The 24,842-nt window shown below is 41.3% G+C and overlaps 2 protein-coding genes across 2 annotated transcripts in view; one reads left to right on the top strand and one right to left on the bottom strand.

Annotated features, from left to right (window-relative positions):
- LOC113406567 (FAS-associated factor 1) overlaps positions 1-8,160 on the bottom strand; it is a 323,445-nt gene extending 315,285 nt beyond the window's left edge. The window contains exon 1 of the mRNA XM_026651889.2: positions 7,890-8,160. Coding sequence (XP_026507674.1) covers positions 7,890-7,934 — 45 coding nt within the window. The 5' untranslated portion in view covers positions 7,935-8,160. The remainder of the gene's footprint in view (positions 1-7,889) is intronic.
- A 6,704-nt stretch (positions 8,161-14,864) lies between these two features.
- Positions 14,865-19,290, top strand: LOC113406568 (cyclin-dependent kinase 4 inhibitor C-like). The gene is made up of 2 exons (XM_026651890.1): positions 14,865-15,199; positions 18,581-19,290. Exons 1-2 carry the CDS (start codon positions 15,071-15,073, stop codon positions 18,959-18,961), a joined length of 510 nt encoding a protein of 169 aa, XP_026507675.1. The 5' UTR covers positions 14,865-15,070; the 3' UTR covers positions 18,962-19,290.
- Positions 19,291-24,842: the final 5,552 nt, after the last annotated feature.

The following is a 24,842-nucleotide window of genomic DNA, read 5'->3' as shown; positions in this document are numbered from 1 at the left end:
ATCTCCAAGACAGCTTCATGCATGGTAAGCAGCTTTTTGACTCTTTGCTAGATGTAGACAGAAAATTCCTGGGGCCTTTCTGTTTTTCCAATATCCTCACTGGAGAAAACGTACCTAGGTACTTCTATTGCTCTCATGGCCTAGTACATGAGCACGTCACAAATGTTAATGAATTTATATTCACAATATCCCTTGGAGGTAAAGAAGCATTACTCCCACATCACAGTTTAACTGAGGTGAAGATTAGGTGACTTGCCAAACATTACACAGAAAATCTGCAACAGAGATAGGAATTGAATCCAGATATCCTTAGTCCTTGTAATGTAATAAACATAAGACCAATCCTTCCTCTCAGGAAGGAAAGCTAAGGATGCCAATTCTACTAGGTCTTCAGTGTCCTTGGTGGAAAGTTTTTTCTGCAGGGCTGCGATTGAGAGGTACTGTCCAGCCCCCAGTATAAGCAGCATGGTAGGAGTAGGAGGGAGTACGTCTACACTCCAGTTACTTTTGATATAGGAGGCTGTTTCAGCTAAATTTATGTTACAACAGCCCTGAGGTAGCTCAAATTTATACCAACGGCTGGTGTCAGAATACAGGAGGTGCAGAAAATGGCTTAAAGACATCTCTTCCCACCTTTCCTCTACCCCAGATTCCTGCACTGATGATAGCTTGACTGTAACAGAATCTGGCCCAATGTGTCAATACATAGAAAGCTAATTAAAAATAAAGAAAAAAATTCAAAAGCCAGCATCTAGTCTTCTTTTAAGCTGAAAACACGGTTTTGAAAACAAATGTACTTTCTCAGTTATAACTTCAGCGTGATACAGTGTGTGTGGACTTACTAGTAAAACAAGAAAAGGTTCTCTGATTTTATTTTTAATAATCCCAGCAGGAAACTAACAATGTGGGTTTCAGTTAAATTACGTGAACATACTATTTGTCCTTACATAATTATACCAAGACCCATAAGAAACAGTTCAGTAATCTAAGCATCATGTTTATCTAGATGATATTCTAAGTATCTAGGATCCTTGGAACTGCAGGTTCCAATTCCATTAGGATTCACTCAGCCTTTTTTTTTCCCCGTATCAGCCTCCAGCTAATAGGAACCCAACAAATTTGAAGACACCCACCCCTTCCAGCTGCTGGTAGGGAGGAGAAGCATTCTCTCTGCATGCTTCCCATTCATGCCCTGCAATGTCCTGGGTGCTATAAGGGTAAGTTGTGGATTTCTGTTGCTCTACCTCCATCCAAGAGCCTTTAATCTGCTGACATAGGAGTTTTCGGAGTAGCAGCCGTGTTAGTCTGTATCCGCAAAAAGAACAGGAGTACTTGTGGCACCTTAGAGACTAACAAATTTATTTGAGCATAAGCTTTCGTGGGCTACAGCCCACTTCTTCGAAGAGAGTGTATTTCTGCTATTCCAACTTTATTTAAACTTTCTCAAGCAGCAGCACCAAAGTGAAATTTACCTAACACTTTCACTGATGCCCCTGGGGTTCTGAATAGCTGCAGTGAAACTGACAAAATTCTGAAGCTTGAGAAAAGTTTAAGAACAGCAACAGAAGCACTGGATTTGTCTTGTCTGCAGATTTTGGAGGTAAGCACTGCTTCAGTTATATGTGATTCACCTTTGGATATTTATCTTTGCAACCATAAGGACTAGAATTTTATTTTATTTTATTTAGCAATAGATGAGAGCTTAGATTCTGAAGAAGTTGAGGATACTTTCCCAAAATATTTTTTTACTCAAGATGGGCAAAAGGATCTTTTAAGATTTGCTCAATTACAACTGGTAGGACTAGGCCCAGTGTTACACCACATCTTTTCATAGAGAGCAAAAAGTACACAGAGACTTCAAGTACGCCTCTACCCCGATATAACGCTATCCTCGGGAGCCAAAAAAAATCTTACTGCGTTATAGGTGAAACCGCGTTATATTGAACTTGCTTTGATCCAGCGGAGCGCGCAGCCCCGCCCCCCCCGGAGCGCTGCTTTACCGTGTTGTATCCGAATTTGTGTTATATCGGGTTGCGTTATATCGGGGTAGAGGTGTATATTGGTTCTGTCTATGAACCTCTAGCTGTGAGGAACACAGGTAACACCAGCTGCTCCCTACAATCAAACCTAGGGTGACCAGACGTCCCGATATCTAGGCGTTTGTCCCGATATTTTGCTGTACTCTCTTGTTTTTTTCTCCACCGGTGGCACTCCGCTTTTTTTGTTTTGCTCCGCCGGTGACCTCCCCCCCACGTGTCCCGTTATTTTCTTCCTCTCATCTGGTCACCCTAATCAAACCACATATGAAAGAAAACTTCCATATCAATTTGTGACTACTAGACAGTTTGCACAGTGAACACAGAATAATAAAAAACAAATGTAGAAAACTATCAAGAGGTTTGTTTTTCTTTGAGTGTAATAATAAATAATAATAATAAATTATTAATGGACATATCCCATCTCCTAGAACTGGAAGGGACCTTGAAAGGGCATTGAGTCCAACCCCCTGCCTTCACTAGCAGGACCAAGTACTGATTTTGCCCCAGATCCCCAAGCGGCCCCCTCAAGGATTGAACTCACAACCCTGGGTTTAGCAGGCCAATGCTCAAACCACTGAGCTATCCCTCCCCCCTGTAATAGTTTGCAGGGGTTTAATCAAACACAATCTGAAGTCCTCTTATGCTATATGTAAATAGCTGCGCTCTCTCAACACATCTTACTTCAGTCAAGAAGAGAGACAACAAGAAACCTCAGGTCCATCAATGCCCTCCTCCCATATCATCACGTGGTAGTACGTCCTACGTAGCATAGGACCACCTAGTACTAATTGGCAAGTCCAACAATTCTCCAGGGAACATTTAAAAACAAACAATTTAAAAAAGACAACAGCCAAGTCCTGGGTCAGATCTACATTACCAGCACTTTATTAGTGTAGCTATACTGGTACACCTCTACCCCGATATAACGCTGTCCTCGGGAGCCAAAAAATCTTACCGTGTTATAGGTGAAACCGTGTTATATTGAACTTGCTTTGATCTGCCGGAACGCACAGCACCGCCCCCCCGGAGCGCTGTTTTACCGCGTTATATCCGAATTCATGTTATATCGGGTTGCGTTATATCGGGGTAGAGGTGTATACCATATAAACAGAACACTCATAGCCACCCCCCCCACCCCCAAGCAAAATAAACTACACAAGTAAGATCACAGTTTTGCCAATATAAGTATGTCTACATCAGGGGCTTTTGCTGGCACAGTTATGCTGGTCAAGGATCACATCTCTTCACATCCTTGACTGACAGAGCCATGCCGGCAAAAGTTTGTAGTGCAGCTCTAGCCTTGGTTACATTAAAGTCAGTGGGAGTTTTGCAACTTAAATTAAACTAAAATTGGCCAGTGTGCCTTTGGAGCAATTCTTTCTAGACCCCAAATTTCAGAGATGATCAACAGGGATGGGTTTGCATTTGTGTCTCTCCCCTACTTGCAAACAGAGTCAGTAGCTGAGCTCCACAAGAGGTTCAGACTGTTTGCTGCTTAGATCACACTAATGCTATGCAACATCCTACCCCCGGAAACCTAGAGGAACTATCTCTGGGGCCAAAATGGCAGACCTATCATTTTTTTGCTGAATAAAGTTGTTATACAGAAATACTGAATACCAAGAGAACCATATCACCCACCAGCACCTGTGCTTTTAAATTCAGGACATTCCTTTTTAATTTGATTGTAAGTTCTTAATTAAACTATAAACTATTCAGAAGAGGGACCACCTTTTACTCTGTGTTTATATGGGGTATCCCAATTCTGACTGAAGACTCTAAACTATATTATTTGTGTTATTGTAGCTCTTTAGGTAACCCAGTCATAGATCAAGGTCCTGTTGTGTTAGGCAATTTAAAATAATATTTTCCATTTCCCACATGAACTGGAGATATGCCCTGTATTAGCTCCTTTAGCAATGCATATCCAATTCCCTCTTTAATGAATTTATGCTACCTACTTCAAGTACTAACTTTTTGCAGTTTGCCCCATATTCCAGTCACATAGTGAGTGAAAAAATTCTGAATTGCATTTATGACAGTAATTAACGCTGGTACATACTTAAATTTACTACCATGCATGATCCCACTGAGGTCAGTGGTACTACTCACAGCATATAAAGTTAAGCATATACTTAGTCTTTGCAGGAACAGGGCCTAAAAGTACACCTTTACCCCGATATAACGCGACCCAATATAACACGAATTCGGATATAACGCGGTAAAGCAGTGCTCTGGGGGGCAAGGGGGGCTGCGCACTCTGGCAGATCAAAGCAAGTTCAATATAACGCGGTTTCACCTATAACGCAGTAAGATTTTTTGGCTCCCGAGGACAGCATTATATCGGGGTAGAGATGTAACAGGCTAGGCAGGGTGCTTATGTAGTCTGTTTGCATTAATGCAGGGGTCGGCAACGTTCGGCACACGGCTCGCCAGGGTAAGCACCCTGGCGGGCCGGGCCAGTTTTATTTACCTGCTGTCGCGGCAGGTTTGGCCGATCGCGGCCCCCACTGGCCGCGGTTCGCCGTCCCGGGCCAATGTGAGCGGCGAGAAGCGGTGCGGGCGAGTGATGTGCTGGCCGCGGCTTCTCGCCGCCCCGATTGGCCCGGGACAGCGAACCGTGGCCAGTGGGGGCCGCGATCGGCCGAACCTGCCGCGTCAGCAGGTAAATAAAACTGGCCCGGCCCGCCAGGGTGCTTACCCTGGCGAGCCGCATGCCGAACGTTGCCGACCCCTGCCAAAATGCATCCTTTTCATTCACCCTGTGATGTACAAATAACCTCATTTATATCTTCTTAGAGAATTACAAGTTTAGATACTTTCTCTTCATAACATGTGCCTTCTAAAACTATTTGAGTAGTCCTATTCTTAGCTACTGTTATCAGTTTTAATCTAACCACATGTAAATCTCACAATCAGGTAACTAAAATAATACAAAAAACTAGTGCTGTAGGACACAAAAGTAGTTAGAACAACCATAGTCAAATGGAAAATTAAATGTAAAGTATCGGGTGCTCTTCCCATTGAAGTTAACAACACAACTCCCATTGACTTCAGTGCAGCAAGATTACGCCCTTCGTGTCTCATGAAAACACCCAATGATAAAAATTTCTGAGTCCAATGGAGAATTTTTGTGGGGATGGGAGCGCTTACCATGTTAAAAATAATTATGATAGTGACCTTTGCTTGGTAATTTTTTTAAAGAGGTTTGAAAAACAAAAATCCCCTCCCAATTTAGCAAACACTAATTGAACAGAATTGCAAATAATTGTTTTAATAGTTTCCAGTGTATATAATGTATTATAACTAAATATCTTGCACTACTATGCTCAAGGATGAGAACAATATTTGTTAGTTACAAAACACAGAAAATATAGCAGAGACAGCATACAAGATTATTTTGGTGAATCTCCCCCAAATATGGCTTCTGTTTTGTTTTTTATTAAGTTGTTGGTGAATGACTAGCAAATTTAAAACAACACTTGTTGTTTTAAAAATTTAAAACAAAGCTGTCTCACCAATTCCTAGCATTTTAGAGATGCAGGTCAAATTTGGCATAAAAACTATTGACAATGTCCCTTTAACTAATGTAAACAGTATCATGCCATGGGAAGCAGGAAAAATTAAAAGAGGGCCAGAAACACAGTAGGTGGCTACTGAAATACAAAAGACAAATGAGAGGCTGGGGAAGAAAGGGTGATTTAAAAAAAAAAAAAAAAAAAAAACGGGCATTATGAGACAATCTTACCTGGAGATCTGGGTTCTGGCCTCAGCTCTACCATTCATTCATTATGTTTCATTTGAAGCACCACTTAACCGCTCAGTACCTCAGTTTTCCCATTTGTAAAACTGAGGTAATACTTTCTTGCCTTTATCATTTATAAAGGTACCCTTTGCTGCAGTTACTCAGCACACCTTTATTAAGAGCTTTAAGATCCTCCAAAAAAAGAGGTGCTATATAAGTGCAAAGTAGTAGTATTAAAATCTGCAAAGTGTATATGAATTAAGCGTTCTGTTTTACGACTCTGGTAGGATGCACAAACCAAGGCCCCAATCCTGCAGTTGGATTCACACACATGATCCTTGCAGCACCATGGAGTTCCAGCAACATCAATTAGGTTCTGAAAGTTTCTGCCTACATGGATATGATAGCAGGCCTGGGGCCCAAATTCATTTTCTGTGGTATGTGGGGTTACCAGAATCCTTTGAAGGAATTACAGCTTAATGACATATAATTGGGGGTATGTTATTCCTTACACAGTACTGTACACTCCAAATATCAAAAAAATTGAGGTTACCTGTAGAGCTGTTTATTAAAATTTCAAAGTAGATAAACAAGTATCAATGTCACATAGTCAAAGTCCTATGAAAGGAAAATATCCACGCATCATCCCTTTAAGAACATGACCCAACATGTCACAGCAATAAAACAATAATAGATTGCTTACTCTTATTGTTATTACCACCATAGCAACTAGGAGTCCTACCCCAGGACCAGGGTCTCATTGTGCTAGGCACTGTACAAACAGAGAACAAAGAGATAGATTGTAAACTCTTTGGGGCAGAGACTAAGTATAAGATAAGAGACAGACAGAGGAGTACAAGGGAACAGTGAGACAGAATTGGTCAGCATGACAGGCAGTGGTCTCAGCACACCAGCAGCCTATTTGTTATCAAGTTTTTTGTAGGCATCTCAGCAGAGGAGAATATTTTTTAAAGACACATTAAATTATATTTGTTATGATCAAATAATTCTTATTAAGGAATATCTTTATGAATGTATGTGTGTATACATGTATACACACGCATTCAAAAAGAAGAGGTAAAAAAAAGCTCTCTTTTTTAAATAAATAATAGATATAATCACCAAATGAAGCTATGTTCCTAGTGAACTGCTCGATCTTTTTAAATTTAGAGGTAAAGGCCTAGGCCCCAATCCTGAGAGTTAATTTAAGGTCTTTCCATGCACCAAACAATAGACATGGTTTAAGAATTTTTTTTAAAAAACATACACGAAACAAATACATGCAAGACAATGGAATCAGACACTTTTACAAGTTGTTTCACACATACACACACTCAGAACCAATTTCAGTTTACTGTATCCTTTAAAAGGAGAAGGGAGAGAAGTAAATGCCTGTTTAGTTGCTCATGAGGAAACCATATAGAAAAATAAAGCTACTACACTGAACTGATTAACTAAATACCTGCAAACCTGTTAAATATCACTTTCAATTGGAAAGACTTGCTTTGGAATTGAGATTAAGGTATTCTGGGGATTTTTTTTAAACTTCCTTGTATGGTGAAAGACTTCCCAGTGAACATTTCTCTCTCTACAAATATATATATTTCTTCATTCTTATTTTAAAAAAAACTTCCTACACATTAAAGCTATCACAGGTGGAGGCAGCCATGGTCCCAGTGTGCTTAATGTTTACTTTATGATGGAAATTAGTACCCATCTCCAGCACAGCAAGTGGCCTATTGACAGCTAAGAGGTTACACACAGTGACCATTGGGAGAAGAGAAGTTTTGTATCCTCCAGGATTTTGCCTGGACTGGGCGAGCTGGGCTATGGCTTGTCTGAGGTTTGGGAATGGGGGCAGGGATGAAGGTGCCTTTATTAGCTGCGCGTTTCAAAGGCGTTTCAGAGACACCTCTCGAGTTCTGAGAGCAGGGCAGATTTTACAGGGTAAAACAAGCGAGCGCACAGCTGTTGGGGGGTGGGCTCCACGCCCGCAGAGCCGAACCCTGGCACAAAGAAGGGGTGGCACAGAAATAGGGAGGAAGAAAAGCAGAGGGGCGGGAGACTGAGAGACTGGGGAAGCGGGGGGGGGGGGTGAAAGGTACCTGAAAATCTGCCAGTATCATTTCTCGGTCCATGTTGGACGCCATTGCAGCCGGCCGGGTCCCCTGCTCTTGTCTGCACTGTGCACCTGGAGCCTGCTGCTGCTGGGGACCGGGGATGGGAGGCTAAGAGCTCATGTGAGCTCCGAGCCGAGACACTCCCCCTGCTGCTCCCCCGCTCCTGGGGCCGCTCCTCGGGCTCGCTCCGGCGTCGGAGGACAGGGGGGGTCCCGGGCGGGAGGAGGGGGCTCGGCTCTGAAGGGGCAGGGGCGCAGCCGGCCCCTCTGAGCAGCGCCCTCCGCTACCGTGCCACAGAGAGGAGGAGGCAGCACTGCTTCCTCCCTGGCTCGCAAAGCGTCTGTCGCACATTTTGCCTGTCATTGAGGTCGCAAAGAGATGCTTTGCGGCTGCCACGTGACCCTCCTGTCAAGCGCCGGCGAGAAGAAAAGCCGGGGGGGGAGGGGAAGGGGAAGGGGGAGAGCGGTTGTGTCTTTCCGGCTGTCCGGCAGCGCCGAGCCCCGGCGCTGCTGCTGGGCCGGCGGGCGCCGAGGGAAGCTGGGTTCCCGGGCGCGGGCGTTGCGGCGGCGGCGTTGCACAGCTGGGAGCGGGGCGCGGAGCTGCCAGGCCCGGAGAGCGCTGCAAAGGTGGCCCGGCTTTGCGCCAAGCTGCTGGGAGAGCCGCGAAGCCAGCCGCCGGCCTCGAGGGGATTGCCCGGGTCTCCCGTTGCAAAACACACACCGCAAACTCGTGCCACGCCTCGGGGAAGTTTAGAACCGGCCTTAAAACCGGTCACAATCCCAAAGGAGGGAGTCGCTCACTCCAAAGCAGGGAATAACGCTTGGTATGGCTAGGGGGCACTTGGCCCACGTTTGGGCCTTTCCTGAAGTCATGATCCGCTTCGTTACACAAGGAAACGTCGCCCTACAGTCCTACGTCTCAGTATGCACTGTTGATGTAAGCCCTGGGGGTGCCAGGGTTTTAGAGCGAGAAGCTGGCTGAGGTAATGGCTTTTATTGGACTAGCTTCTCTAGGTGAGAGAGACACGCTTTGCCGCTACACCGAGCTTGCCTTCAGGTCTGGGAAAGGGACTGATAGGGTTACAGATAAATACAAGATGATACAGATAGTTCAGCGTCTGTTCAATCTTGTATTTAGCTGTGACGCTCGGAGGACCTTTCCCAGACCTGAAGAGGAGCTCGGTGTAGCCCCAAAGCTTGTTTCTCTCGCCTACAGAAGCTGGTCTAATAAAAGCTATTACCTCACCCATCGTCTCTCTAAATCTCGGTGTCATTTGAGGGTTAAAAGCCCCCGTTGAAGAAGCTCCCATTGGTTATGAATGACTGCTTTCTTTTTCAATGAGATTCAATATCTTGATTTATTTTAACTTCATCCGTTCTGCTTGGCATTTTGACATAGCTCTATATTAATGACAAATGTTATTTCACTTTTGAAACAATTGCTCATCGGTATGATGATTAGGCTATTTCTTTATACATATTTTCTAGCAATCACTAGTTTGACCTGGATTACCTGTTCCCATCTAGCATGACAAAGACCTAGGTGTATTTATGTTGTGAACTATACTGTGTGTGCCTGAATTAAGGTGTAACTCAGTGGAGCTATGAGTCACAGGATGAAACATCAAATCATTATTGTCCCATTGAGGCCTAAGCAAGATACCATTTCTCCCTCCAAAGACACTCCCACATGGAAATACCTCTCTCAAAGAGAACACCCATAGAAGTGTTTTAGCTATCTGTTGTGTTTATAATTAATGCAGGACTGAGATAATTTTGCCTTTCTGTAACACAATATCTGGTTGCTTTGTATATAAACAGATAGTTACTGATAAACAAAACAGGTGCTTTCATTGTGACATATAAATATAGTGATTCAGCTCCAAGCCAGATTAATTGTTCCTTAAACATTATTTCCTTTTCCTTTGATAATACATGATTTTTTTTATACACTGGGCAAACAGTGACTTCCTTTTAATGGAAAAAAAATACAAGAGATGGCTAGATATGCAAGATTCATTTCTCAGTCCTTGTAACTCCTCTCATATGGGAAACAACCAATTTGTCATAGGTTTATGATCCAACAGATGTTAATATGCATAATAGCCCTTACTCTTAGGTTTCCCACAACAGTACTTTAGGTCTCAGCCCCATTACATATAATCACTAAGCTTGTTTCATAATATTTATGCAAGTCCTAGTTTTCAGCGTTGTTTGTTATTTTTAAATATATGTCCCCTAATGTTTTCCATCTCTCCTCTGGTTATATACACAGTTTGACTCTTTAACTGGCTAATTAATCCAACTTGTTTTATTCCACGCCCTACATAATTTCAAGTTAATTCGCTGACACCTAAGGTCAAACACAGAATCAATCACACAGCCTTCTTAACATTAAACGATAGACAAGATCTACATTACAACATATTTACGATTCTAGATATTCTTTTCTATCTTAAGAAATATAGAGTTAGTTCTTGACTAATTTTATTTTCGCGTTTGTAAGACGATATATACAAGCCTGTTCAGAATAGATGTGCTTCCTGCTGATCATCAGAAAAATAATGGCAGGATTGATACTAACAGGGAGGAGGGGGGAGAGGAAAACAGAGAAAGAATAAGTCACAATGGAAGCCACTAAAGAAAAGGAGGGTGATTTAGGGAAATAAACATTACATGCAAGTTAGGAGCTGCAGACGAACATCGATAAGTTTAACTGTATCTGTCTGCAGGTTAGACCATTTGCTCACAAGAAAGCGGTAAAATAGCAGGACATGGAATTATTAAGGCACATTGCTAGATGCTAATAAGAACGGTGATCTTTATGATACACATGGCTTGTTTCATATACTAGACAATCGTTTTATAATTTCAAGGTGAACTATGACAATATCAAAGCCCTACTTGTGATGGAAAGCAAAATATGACATGCAAATTGGATATTCTACTTCGTCCTACTCCTGTTCCAATTCATGTTGGCTGGGTTTGCAGTAAAGATTTACTACACGTTGTTCATTTAATAATTCTAGTTTAACTTTACAGAATTTATAGATGACACAGCTATTACTGCCACACTATCTCCTTTTTCCACTGCTTGACATTACCGACAATTCTGTACTATATACACTATGTGGTTCAATACCAGAGACAGTATATACTCAACTAGAAACCAATCTACCCACATATTACGACAGAGTAACTATAATAAAGGCTGAAAGGCAAGTTTTGTAAATTGGATTAAAGCCAACTATTTTCTGTCAGTAATTTAAAATTGTAGTTTAGTAAATAGCGCTGCAATATTACTCACGGCCATCAGCTGTAGTCAAAGGTTAGTTACCTGGTACTTATCAAAGCAATATTTGAAGCGAAAAGTATCCATCTTAAGTTAAATAAAGAGCAGGATCGGGGCCAAAATGAGAAAAAGATGAAAAATACTAAACCTACGTTACGTCACATGCAGTCCAGATTACAATAATATAAATAACTTCGTTTATTCCCCTCACAACTCTTAAATGAGCCCCAAACTGGGCGTTTCCTATACATACTGGATAAATTATAAATGGTACTTGGAAGGTAGGGAAGTCAGGTGGGTACATGTTTGCAGTACTCCGTGCGATGTCCGATGATTATATCTGTGTGCAGAGGGTTTGGGGATTGTTGTTTTTTTGACTGTTGTGTTGGACGCTGATACAGCTCTTTCTGTTTTATAAGATATGTCTCTTTAGAATTGTTAACAGTAATTAATTACAAACAACATGCTCCTTCCTACAAACATTTTAAAAGGACATACAAGGCATCAGGTGGTATGGTGCTACTTTTCTGGCTGGTCAATTTCAGCTGCAAAAGAAAAAGAGGCCTTCACTGTCTCAAAGTAAACTATTTTTGTGACTATGACCAGTCACTTCTGTTAGCTGAAATTATTAACAAAAGAAGGATTCTTCTTCTTTAAGTGTCCTATGCAAAGATTAGTAAAAGAATATAATATTTATGGGTCAACTTCTGCAGTGACTTAACCTACATATAATTCAATTAAAGTTAATAGACTTGAACTAGGTGTAAGTCAGCGCAGAATGTATTTGCAAGCTACCTAGTGCAACACCCTATTCTAAATAATATTGTAATATAATGCCTGTTTTCAGAAAACCAGTGTTATTGAAAACATACATTTCTGGAATTAACTGTGAAGGTAGTTAAAAATCACACTTCTGCCTAGAAAATTGTTACCCCCTATTGTTACTTATAACACGTAGGTTTATTATAACAGAATTTTAATAAGTATTTGCTCTTTTTTCATCTTGTTTGCTTTGTGCATTTGACAACAATGTGACGATAGTCAGTTTTACTATTTCCTGTGCTATTCACTGTAACAGCCCGTTCATCAGCTTCCCTTGTTGCTTGTGTCAGTTTTTCACAAAACAATAGGGAAAAGAAAAACATTTTCAAAATAGGAAAATGTGGCTGTGAAGCCACGGAACTTTGCCCGGAGACTCAGACGCCTAAGCAGTACTTCTAACTACGTTTAACTTGCTTTTTGACTACCTATATTTCAGATTGACATGTCCCTTTAAAAACAAATTATATTTCTAGCATTAGGCATCTTAAATCAGGCCCTGGACTTGCGCTGCCTACGCATACAAAACTTGCATTGTTGTCAATGGGAGTTTTGCCTAGTAGGGAGTGCAGGATCGGCTCCTTTAATTATCTGATATTGTTTCTAAACACTTCCATTTAACAACATCTATTGAGTTAGCCAGAGTGTGTATTAAAATGAACGTTTTGCTTATGCATGGAAAATAGATTGACAGATTATTTATCAAAGGAACATATTAGGTATACTTATGTGGGAGTCCGGAAACTGACGCCGAAGTACAGCCTACTTTTCAGAGCGATGACCTGTGTGGAATTCAGGCTTCTAAGGCTCACCGATTTTAGAGCAATTCGGTATTTAAAATCATTTACAATTCAAATTATTTTAGTCACCTCTGGCAATAAAATCCTCACGCCCTCTCATCGCTACTTCTTTCTCCTTTCTCCTTTGACATACAAGTGGATCCCGCATTTCTTCCATTATAGTCATGTGTATTTTTCACTGAACATGGCACTTTTCAGTTTGTCGAGGATGCTAGAGACAAGAGCAGCAAAGGTTTCTGCCCTGGATTATTGCAGTTCACAGCTAGAATAATTTGACATTGACCCTTTAGCCATGACCTTGTCTTGTGAGGACCTGGAAACTGCCTCCTTTCGGGATGAGAGCTACACTCTGTTGGCCCGATGCTGCTCTCATTGACTTCAGTGGCAGGTCCCACATTTACCTGAATGAGAAAAAGGACCGGGCCCGGTGACCCTTCTATGGACTGCCCACTTGAAGGCTGCTATGAACATGAACCTTTGTCCTTAACTAGTGTCCTGATATTACAGCAAGAGAGTGTGGCAGGAACGGTGCCTGTTGCTACTTCAGCGGAAGGCAAGAGACTACAGCGAGGGGTGCCTGCCCACAGACACATTTTCACAGCCCTGGGGTCCTAGGCATTGGCCCTGCAGCAGTGTCAAGGGAAATCTCCCCTTTAGGCCTCACCAGCGGCCCTCTTGCAAGCGATCTGGGGGTGGGTGGGGGGTTGTTCCTCTGGGGCATGATTTTAACCTTGGATGCCACACGAGAAACAAGAGGCTGAGTGTGCAAACTGCCGCTCACCGCTCTGCCCCGGGCTGCTGGGGCCTGCGCGGTGCGTAAAGGCGAAGGGGAGGGTGTGCGCCGACACAGGCCTTCCTGCTCGCCTGGCGGCGGCACAGCAACTCCGCCGGGCCTCCTTAAATCTCTGCCGTTAAAATGTGGGCGGGTATTTCAACTCAAAAAGCGCTCAAATTTTTTTTCTTTTCAAAAAAAGCTGATGAGGTTAAAACAGGAGAAGGGGAAAGAGAGCGACAGAAACCGGCCGGGTGTCGGGGGCGCCACAGAAGCCGCGATTGTCCGGGCAGCCGGCGGCGGGTTTGGCTGATCCTGGCGAGGAGGAAAGTAGCTGCTGTCACTGAGGCGGCGGCTGCTTTGCAGGGCTGGGACTGGGGCACAGCCGGTTAGCGGCCGCGGCAGCCGCTTGGCGCAGGGGAGCCGGACCTGCGCTTCCCTGCTTCGGGGGGGATCTGGGTCACATCGCAGCCCAAGCAGCGCCCCGGAGAGCCGCTGCCTCCTCCCGCTCGCTGCGGAAAGCGAAAGAGGAACACCCCGATCCACGGAGCCAGCGGAGCCCTGCGGCACGGCGAGCCATAGGCGGGAAGGGCTCACCCCGCGGCTTGCAGCTGTAATGCCGCCGTGTACCTCGGAGATCGCCCCGGCCGGCTAGATGGAGCAGACGCCGCTGCTGGGCTTCTCCCCCTTTCCGTGAGCCCTGGCGGAGGTGCTGGCACCGGCATGCAGCCGCCCTCGGACAGCCACAGGACCCGGTGCCCTTCTGAATGCACCGAGCCAGCATTGCTGGGGGCTGCCGAGCCTCCGCCTAGGGCGGCAGCCGCTGGGGACCACGAACGCGTTCTCTTCCGAGGCTCTGCGAGGAAGATTTGTTCTGCTGCTGAAACCGAGACACGTCAGGGTGAAGGCAGCTAGTGTGTGAGCTGTGCGGCGGATCAGCCTCCCGCTGTCTCCCCTTGGCTTTTTCTTTTTTTTTTCCTTTTTCTTTTTTTGCATACTTGGCTTGGAATAAACGCAGCTGCCTGCGAGGAAGGGGGGAACCCCAACCGATAACGGATGCATACGGCTTAAGAAGATTTCTCTGCGAAGTTGTTCCCGCTGAGTCTCAAATCTCGACTTGAATAAGGGTGGGTTGTTTTCTTCTTCAGTCTGAGTTAGTCTCCTAGGTATGTGTATATATATGTAACACATATAAGATATTATATATTAATATATTTCCCCTTTAAAATGGCCAAAGTCCATAATGTGAGTTACTCTGCGTGTAGAAGCAAAGAAATATTCTTTCAAGTGGAGCTGCAGTTTTGCTGAATAATCACGTGTGAATTTAGGGGCGGGCGCTTGGCAAGCAGTTTTTTACGAGTATTTACTACAAGGTCTACTCCAGAAGATTAACCATCCCAGTCCTTCTGTCAGTCTCCGATGTCATGCCTGGTTAAAAAAAACCCCAAACTCACCTTTTTTTCGATCGTCAGTCACCTTAAAGAATGGCCGAGCCTTTGGGGAACGAGTTGGCGTCCGCAGCTGCAAGGGGGGACCTAGTGCAACTTACTAATTTGTTGCAAACGAATGTAAACGTCAATGCCCAAAATGGATTTGGGAGGACTGCGCTGCAGGTTGGTATCCAGAGAGAGAGAAAATATTTCATCACTGCTACCTACGTGACCCGGGTTGCTGAAAGACAACGTTCTAAATAGGCTGGTGTAACAAAATATCTGTATTTTTTTAACCTAGTTGGTTGCCATATTTTATAACTTTAGTGGCTCTAACTCCCTAAAATGACGTACTTGAAATACAACTGGCCAAAAACCATTATTTTAAACGGGGATCATCCTCAATATCAAATAGACTGTGAGTTTAATCCAATTTTATTATTGGGGGAAGGGGAAGGAAGGCAAAGAAAAGGTTGGCGAGATGAAAAGAAACCATCCTAGCTGAGCACTGTTTCATAGATTTGTAAACACATACGTATTATTATTTGAGGTTTTGTGTTGTTTTTAAAAAACATACGGTAGAAAAATACATTAATGTTCTCGATTATTTATTCTGGTGTGGATGGTACTTTTCCTTTTTACGGTGTTTGTGACGAATGACCTTTCTGCATTTGGACACATGCTGCACAGGCACTGAGTACCTTTTAGATGTACATTAACAGTTAGACGAATGAGTTAGAGTTCAGTCTGAATCACTTGCCTAGCCATTCATAATTAAGGCTGAATAAAAATAGTATTTTCAGACCGGACACTAGTGGATGAACTCAAGATTTCATTTCGGAGGCTATACGATTGTATGTCCTAATTTACAGTATTTAGATTTAGAGGCAGTAGTTGGAACGGATCCAACCGCTAAATATTGGAATTGGTTAAAGTTTTTTTCTCTTAGGATCATCATAATGATGGTGAAAATGTTAGAATACAGACGAAAACGTGAAACTGGCAATTTTTAACTAGGGTGAAATTCTGTGGCTATTTATACTGTACACGGTGCAGGGAAATGTGAAACTAGAGTCATAGTTTTGTTTTTCTAAGTTCACACTTTTAAAAACATGTCTTTGTTTTAAAATACGAACTACTGTTCACTTCTGAAATGTTCTTTTCAGGCACTGTGTTGTTTGCGACTGAAATCCAGGCACTTACTGGGTCTTTGGCTTAAAATCAAAATGCAGGATCTGGAAAAGAGGAAATTCTTGTCTGAACACAATAATCATTCTTATTTTTCTGTTTCAGTTAAACTCAAGAACTATACGATTATCCTTGCACTATTATTATTATTATCACATAAGTAGGGGATTGTGTGACACTGCAGGCACCTTATAAGAGAATGAAATAACTTGTATCGAAACCTCACACAAACTAACTTCTGTAGGAAATCAGGAAACATTTAGCCAAATTTTTTATCCTTAAAATGAGGCTGAAAAATTCAGTTGCGCTGCAGTAAATATAGGGCTTTAAAAAAATAACAATCACCGGACTTACCTTGAGAAATATTTTACACTGGTATACCACCCAGCTATCTTAAACATAAGCATCCATCTGATAATATCCACTTTTATTGCAGCTTAATCATCACTGATTTAATGAACCATAACTCCAGTCAAAACAGAGTTGTCTGTCTACTTATTTTCAGTACGCATAAACCTGAAACATGCTGTGGGTAGGTGACAGAGATCAAGAATATTGTCAATCAACATTTTCAAATATTGTTCACTCGGTAATGAACCGGATGAAAGTGAAATTATATTCTCCTATGCAATTATGCTAATTTAAACAACTACTTATAAATATTTTCCTCTGCACTTTTTCTTTTTGATGATGAGTACTCATGCAGGCCTCAGATATTGAGTTTCCAGTATGACCTCCTTCAGGTTTGTTCCACAGGTCTCTCTTACCCCACCCCCCTCAACGTCCCCCACCCCCAAATTACAATATCACTGATATTTGAAGCCACAATTGTATCCTAAATCCGACTAGCATTACCTTTTATATCACACTGAAGTTTTAGGGTGCGCAAGGAATCGAGGATGGGCTCCCCAAAAGAATAACAGATACGCCCAGGATTTACCAAACAATAAGAAAAAAGGGGGGGAAAGAGGACGATGCCCTCACTTATTTTCCAGAGGTATAGCCGTACCTCTTACAATCTCTATCCAGAATTGAAAGGGATGGCAGGTAATGTAAAGGAAACATTCAGTTATCTCTTATCACAGATAACCTTTCCCCAATCCCAACTCTATCCTATCCTATAATAATATGTATTTTACATGTGCCTTTTTCACAAAGCCTAATACACATTTATTTTTCAATAACGGCAGATTTTCAACATATGCCGTGTAAAATTTGTAATTTGTGGTGACTAGTGTAACTGTAATCCTTGTTTATGCTAGTAAAAGAAAGCTTCTTTGCAAGATTTTCAAGATATCGGTTGAAAATTTCTAAAGAAGTAAAGAAGGTATTTTTCCCTTATCTGATGTTGATAATAAATTTGTCTCCTGCTAGAGTAGTTGAATACTTGGTCTTGAAAAAACATAGACTGTAACATGGGAAATTATAAACGATCTATCTTGTTTCATTCTTTTAAAGGCTGAAGGGACAGAAGTTCTGGCGAACTTTGGGGTCAGGCCAAGCCACTCAAACGCCTAATCAAAGATGTCCCTGTGCTCAGTTATAATAGGTTAATGATGTGATCAAACAAGGTTAAAGAAATAAAGTTTTACTTAACAAAAAGAATCATTAGGAACACTGATCGCTCTTCTGAAGAGGGTTATTTTTAACAACATACATTGACAGATTGCTTAGACAGAAATTCTGAAGCTCTGAGATAAAAATGTTTGTTTTACAAGAACTTATGTGAACTTTAAGTCATCGCTCTTAAGTTCTCCATTTTGGGCAGCACACAATGAAGCACAGATCTTGCAGAAAACGTTGAAGGATTATTTTCTTTATATAGAGAACTACGGGACATGTATACGGTCAGACTGACATTTAATAACAAGAAACAGACAATTTAAACACTTATTGGAGAGTTTATCCTACATTTTGTGTTACTGAAAGCATAAATATCAGAGTCTCAGAAAGTTATCCATCTTATACTTAACGAGTTGAAGTTAATGAAAGTTTCTCAATATTTATGATAAGTAAAACCGAATTATATATAGATTTTAGCAATGAAAAAGTTGAGATAGAAGGCAACATTATAAAAAAGCATGATAACCTCAATATTCCACACTAGCTCATTTTGATATTAATCTCCTGTGAGATAGAAAGATATTTCTCACCGAAAGAATAAAATTATTCGTAAACTTACTGTGGCTAGTATAGAAATTGGAAAGTTAAGTTTACCCTCACATCAATTTTCTATCGGGGTCCCTCTGCATAGGTAAAATAGATCCCCAACAGTGACAAAGCTCGAATATAAAAATGAAGATTCTAAAACAAGTGAGTGAAACAAGCAGTTCTAATATTATTTGGAGTATTATAACTCTTATTTTTCCTCTTTAGGTCATGAAACTTGGGAATCCTGAAATTGCCAGGCAGTTGCTAATTACAGGTGCTAATCCTGATCTGAAAGACAGTACAGGGTTCGCTGTAATTCATGATGCAGCCAGAGCGGGTTTCCTGGACACGCTGCAGACTTTACTGGAGTTTAACGCTGATGTTAACATTGAGGATAATGAGGGAAACCTGCCATTGCACTTGGCAGCTAAAGAAGGCCACCTCCCAGTAGTGGAATTCCTTATTAAGCGCACAGAAAGCAAGGTGGGACATCGGAACAAGAAGGGAGACACTGCCTACGACTTGGCTAAACTGTACAAGAGGAACGATGTAGTTAAACTAATGGAAGGCAGCACTTTAAGTGCAGAAGCTACAGATATGAATTAAATCAAACACGAACAACTTCTTATTTGGACATTAAAGCTTATAGTCCTTGTTTTTAATAACATTTATTATAACTTTTTTCTTCTTCTTTTTTTAAATAACTAGTGCAAGTCTGGTGAAACTGCAAAGGTGTAGATTTTGTGAAAATGAATATATTTAAAAATCACACCAATAGCATTTTCCTGCACCTGCCATCCGCACAATGCTAGAAGAGACACAAATGGACATATGTTGATCGCTTTTGCTTAGTTCCTGCAGTGTATAATTTTACACTTTCTTCGTTTGTTTTAGGTCACTAATACTAAAAAAGATAGATGCTAAAATGCTTTATGTTTCTGACAATTACGTTTTTAAAATGTTTTACTGTGATATTTTTTCTTAAGATCATGCCTAGCAATTTGAAGCACTGCTTCTGACAAAACAGGATATTAAAGGGTGTAGCCCGTGGTTCAGGCAAAGCTTGGATTTAAAGGACGTTTGGCCTGTAAAGACAGCAGGACGGGGCCCTACAAGTGTTAGGAAATAGCTGCATTTGGACACTAATAAGAGCTTGTAGAACTAGGTAATTTGCTTTCTAAACTGAGATTATACTTTTCTTTTTCACTGTATTTAATCTTTCACAAATCTGCTTCTGAAATTGATGAACAGAAACAATGTAAGTGGCTTTTTTGTTTGCCAGAGGTTAAAACAGCTAAGCTTGGTTGTTCGTGTTTTCTGTGCACTGAACAATGCACTTTCCTAGTTTCAAAACAAGCAGCAGACAACCGTTGTCAGAGGAAAGGGTATAATAAGGCTGTGATACCAACAGAGAGATCCTAGTTTTCTGGTCATTCCACAATCGAAGAGAAGGTAGACGCTATTTAAGAAATATTTGCTTTCCACCAACTTTTTATTTTAATTAACCATTTTACTATAGCTGCATCTCACAAAACGTGGATATTTAAATACAATGGAATTTAGAGGGTATCACGTTTGCTTTTAATAACATTATATTATCGCTTGCACGTGAAACGCAACACAAGCCTGAATATTCGAATTGGCAATACGGTTGGTAGTATTTCGGAGACCCACAGTCACTTACCATCTGATGCTGCGCGGTGCTGAGCGCATTCTGCTTCCATGAATGCAATGGGCGCTGACGATGCTCAGCACCTTGTGGGACTGAATTTATTGTCAACATTTTATACCATGTTCTAGGTGTTAGTTGTTTGGCAGATCAGCAGTTTGAAGTGCTTTATTTTTAATATTCTAAACATTTTGACTGCATTAAAGAGATGGAATCAAATCATTGTAAAATGAACACATTTACAAATATCAACAAAATAGCATCGAAAGGGGGAATATACTTTAGTTACGATTATTTTAACTTTTCAGAAAAGGTTTTACCCCCAAAATCAATAACCATTGTTTGAAAAAAAAATTTTTTTCAGAAACTTTATCACATGTTTAGTATACACTCGCTGTCACATTGCTGTGTTCTTGATTAAAAACCTCTCTGACATATGGAGCTGTGTGCATTTATTTTCAATGTTATAATTTTTGTTCATAAATAATCTGTAAATCAATCCCTTAAATAGGACGGAGCATGTGGTGCACGTTTTATGAAAGAATCTACACGATAAATTACATGAAGATTAGTAAAAGAAACATATTTTGAGTTATTAAAACCTTGGAGTGCAATTCACAATCCGATAGGGTTACATGGCCACAAACAAACCCCTGCTGGTCCTCACAGAATGGCCTTGTCACTTTGCCACTCAGCCTAAAACATTGCGTGATGTCCTCATTCTTTTCCCATCTTTACAACTAGTCATTCACATTATTCATCGTTACACTATACAGCCGAGTCTCCACTATGTTTTCTCACTTTCTCCCCCACACCCACAGGGAAACATTCTCTAAATCTGAAGGCAAAGTTCATCTGTGGAGCTGCCTTGCTTCTATGTCATCTGCTATACCTCCCTCCGGAGCTCTACAAGCATCCAGTTTTAATTTAAACCGAACCGGTCTAATTAGTTCCTTACTAAAAACAGCCTCGGCTCCAAATCTAATGTCCCTGGGTTCAAAAATAGTGGTATTCATTGGAAGGAATATGGCTGAGTTACAACGGACTTCAGACCCCTTTTTATAGATGGAGGGTGTTTTCTAATGAGACCAAGCTCTAGCTAGCAATGTGTATAAATAAAATACAAAAGCACTCCCCTGATTTAACGTTCATTTTGTTTACTCTGACATTTCAATTGTAAACAGTTCTTTATTTCTCAGAAACAAGATTGAAAATTAAACTTCTCATTCTGATACTTCTAAAATACTATTGTTTTCCTTTTTTTACATCACGAAGTTTACAATAACTACAAAACGACTACTGGAAGGTAAAGACACATTTTTGCTACCGTAGTGGCACCCTATACACTCTAGTTGGAGATAGCATCTGACTTGGAGAAAGGGGGTTGTCAGTTTATCTTTTCTAAAAAACTCTAAAGTTTACTGAGCATAGACAAAAAAAGGGCTGTACATTAATAAGGATCCTCATATTGAAAAAACATTACATTAGCAATGTGGTTTCAGAAATGACTTGTGGTTCCCTATCAGTAGTCTACCAACAAAAACTAGTGTTAAAAATTTCCACGTTTGTGAATGTGTCAGTTTAATATTTACTAAGAAATCCAAAATAGTGTAGTGTACAAATTAGAACGAAATAATATTGAGATAGTTTTTGGGTCCTGCTGATAGAAGCAGAGATTAATATAGCATTTGAGGAATGGGGAATAAACAACGTAGCACTGAGATGAGCACACAAATAGTAACACATTCAGCAAGCACAGACTAAATATAATGAAAAGAGCACAAAATAGATAACTATACAGGGATAAACAAAGAACAGGCAATGTACAAATACAAATTTGGGGGGCTGAGCCTATCCAAAGGGATTACACTGCTTTTAGCAAGGTTGCTGGATTTGGCCTTTGTTTTGCAATTGACTTCAGGACAATGACAGTGACTGCTGAATTCCATTTGAGCCAGGACAAATTTTAAAGTATTGTTGTATGGAACCAATATAATTAAAACTATTTTAGCATCTTTGTAATAGAATGAAATAATCTCAGGACATAAAACTGGTTAACAGAGAATGAACTGTCCAATACTAATGCAGATAAAAAAACCCATTATGTGATTATGCTGGAAAGGTATAGAATCAATTCTTAGCATTCGGCATATTAAAATGAATTCAGCATCACTATTAATATAGTAAATGACTGCGTATTTAACTAAATGAATTAAATTTCTTCCTGTGGTAATCTGTGCAACTAGAGGAATGAAATACATGTTTTATTCTATGGTGGGATAATAAATGAACTTACTATTAAGTGCCAATGCAAGGCTCATTAATGCAAAGTCGCAAGAAATCATTGAAAAAATATATTTTTCAAGCTTTTAAAAATATAACGCACAGAAAATTATCTAATTTTAAGAGGTTTGGGCATATCACTGAACAACTAAAAGCAGACATGCATTGTTATTATTTACTTACTAAACTGGTGAAACTCCCACCAAAAAGCCAGGAAAGGAAAAGCTTCTGTATTTTGCTTTGTAGAGACTGTTGTATTTTACATGATGGAGGGGGAGGGGGGTGAAGACATTTCTCACCATGGAACCAGAAGCCAGGCTGAAAAATCTGCCCCACAACAAATGCGTTCAAAATGCCGGATTTGCTTCCAACCCCCTCGAAAGAGAGAGTTAGATGAAGTCGGGTCTCAGAGGGGTACCCTGGCTGAACCCAGCCACCCTGGTCTGCCTGGGGCAGGTCTGAGCAGCCCTTCGGGGCGGGCCACGGCAGGCGAGCAAACCCGCGGGGGAGCGGCGGGGGGAGACGCGCAGCTCCAAAACCGTTAGCTTTGCTCTACGGTTTCTTTTCCCTTTCTCTTCCTGTCCAAATATTTTAAATTTCCGCGCCTTAAATAACAGTCTGATTTATTTATTTAGTTTCCTCCGCCGGCCTTTCTGCGTCTTGGTTTCAGCCCCCCCCCCATGCCTGAGGGGCTCCGCGGTCACCCCTCTCCCGCACGCCGACCCCCTTTCTCAGTGGGCTCCGCAAGCCAAGCGGGCTGCGCCTGCAGCCTGAGGGAGCGGACGGGGCGACCCCCACCCCGGCTTTCAGACAGCTCGTGTTCATTATTTTTTTCCGCCGCCGAAGAGAAGGTGCTGCGTCCCCGATTTATAGCCCTGATGCCTCCGCAGCGAATTAGTAGGGTGAGTATTTTAAGGGGAAGCTGTACACGCGGCGGGAATGCTGATGACACTGGGAGGGTGCAAATGTGACGGCTGCTCTTCCTTCTGCAAGTTACAAAGCCCTGGGCATTTGCGAGCATCTCCCACAGTCTCCTCTTGAACGCTGGGTTCCCACCCACCTACCCCCAGATTTCGAGGCGGCAGAAGCATCTCTGTTCAAGGTACCCTTTATGCCACATGGAGGTAGTAAGGAGATGGGTTTGGGTTCAGATTTCCATAGAAGTGGGGACTGACGTGTGTTTTCCTGTTCCTGGTTTTCAAGACCTTCCATAATGTGCTAAAATCATCTGCCGCCGAATGAGAAAAATATTCCCTATGTTTCTTAGTCTCTTGACTAGAAAGTGAAAGAATCGACCTTTAGAAAGAATGTTAACTTTATTTTATTTGACTATAACCAGACGTGCCAAATCTTCCCCTGGAGAAGTAACTTCCATGGTGCTGCAAGATAAAATAAGCCTCTGAGGTGGCACCGAAAGTAATCTTTAGTATGATTTTAACCGTGGAAGAAAGCTACAATAATAAGGCTTCGCTTATTTAAAAGGACTATAACTGGATAAATTATAATGATAAACGCGGGTTCTACGGTCTGTGCTTTTAAGACTATTTTAATCGCCTTCTTTAAGGGCAGGATCATTCACATTTTCTGCGAAGTTGGTCTTAATAAGCAATCAGGCACACTGGATATTTTTAAATAATCTTGACTTTTCAGTGTTGCTTCCAGTAAAAGCGAAGAAGTACTATGAGAAAACTAATCATGGCACCTGCAAAAGCACAAGTCAAATGTATTTATTTTGTCACCTGTGCTGTAAAATGGCTTCAGAACCAAACAGACACAAAATGAATGGAGAAAAGGCAGAGTGTGAGGGGGATGCTAACTCAGCTCTTTTAGTACAGATAGGACATTAAGTTCACTGATTCAGCCCCAAACCCACTTTATTAGTCCATCTAGTCAGCTCTAGCCAAGTAAGTACTGCCGCAAAGAGGCACTGTTCTCCCTGAAAAAAATATTTGAAGAGTATAATATGCTTTTCGGGTGGAAGTAGAAAACCACTGAACCTGATTACCAAATGCATTTCTTTGTTCCCCTGTCAGTAACCAGTTAATTTCTACACTTACAAAAAAATTAGCAAGCTCACTACACTTAGCCAATGAGTAGTTTTAATAAACTTATTTTCACATAAGAAAGGACTAGATATTTCTGTGTTACTGCCACTAAGAGGTTAACATTAATTGATGGCATTTGAAAAGGTTTTTCTTTAGTAGATAGTGGCTAGCAAGATGGTCCTGTTCCTTGCCCACTACATCCTCAAAGGCAGAAATTCAGGCAGACATCATAATGTTAGTTCATCCCTTAATAATGTTACTATCAGCAAAATGATATTTTAGTCAGTTTTGTCCACACAAATAATTAAAACACAGATAATTAAAGTGCTTTCACACTTATCTTTGTACAACACAAACCACAGTAAAATGCTGTGTGGAAAAGTTCTTTTCAGAGTTTAAACCTTATGAAACTTCAGGACAAAACATAAAACACATCACATTTATATTTAGAAGACAGGGCAGGCCTGACCAAAAGCTTTTACCAGTCTGA

This window comes from Terrapene carolina, unplaced genomic scaffold, assembly GCF_002925995.2.
Source record: "Terrapene carolina triunguis isolate 2854851 unplaced genomic scaffold, T_m_triunguis-2.0 Scaffold105, whole genome shotgun sequence".
In the NCBI taxonomy this organism is placed as follows: domain Eukaryota; kingdom Metazoa; phylum Chordata; order Testudines; family Emydidae; genus Terrapene; species Terrapene triunguis.
This window is presented reverse-complemented; position numbering and strand designations above follow the sequence as displayed.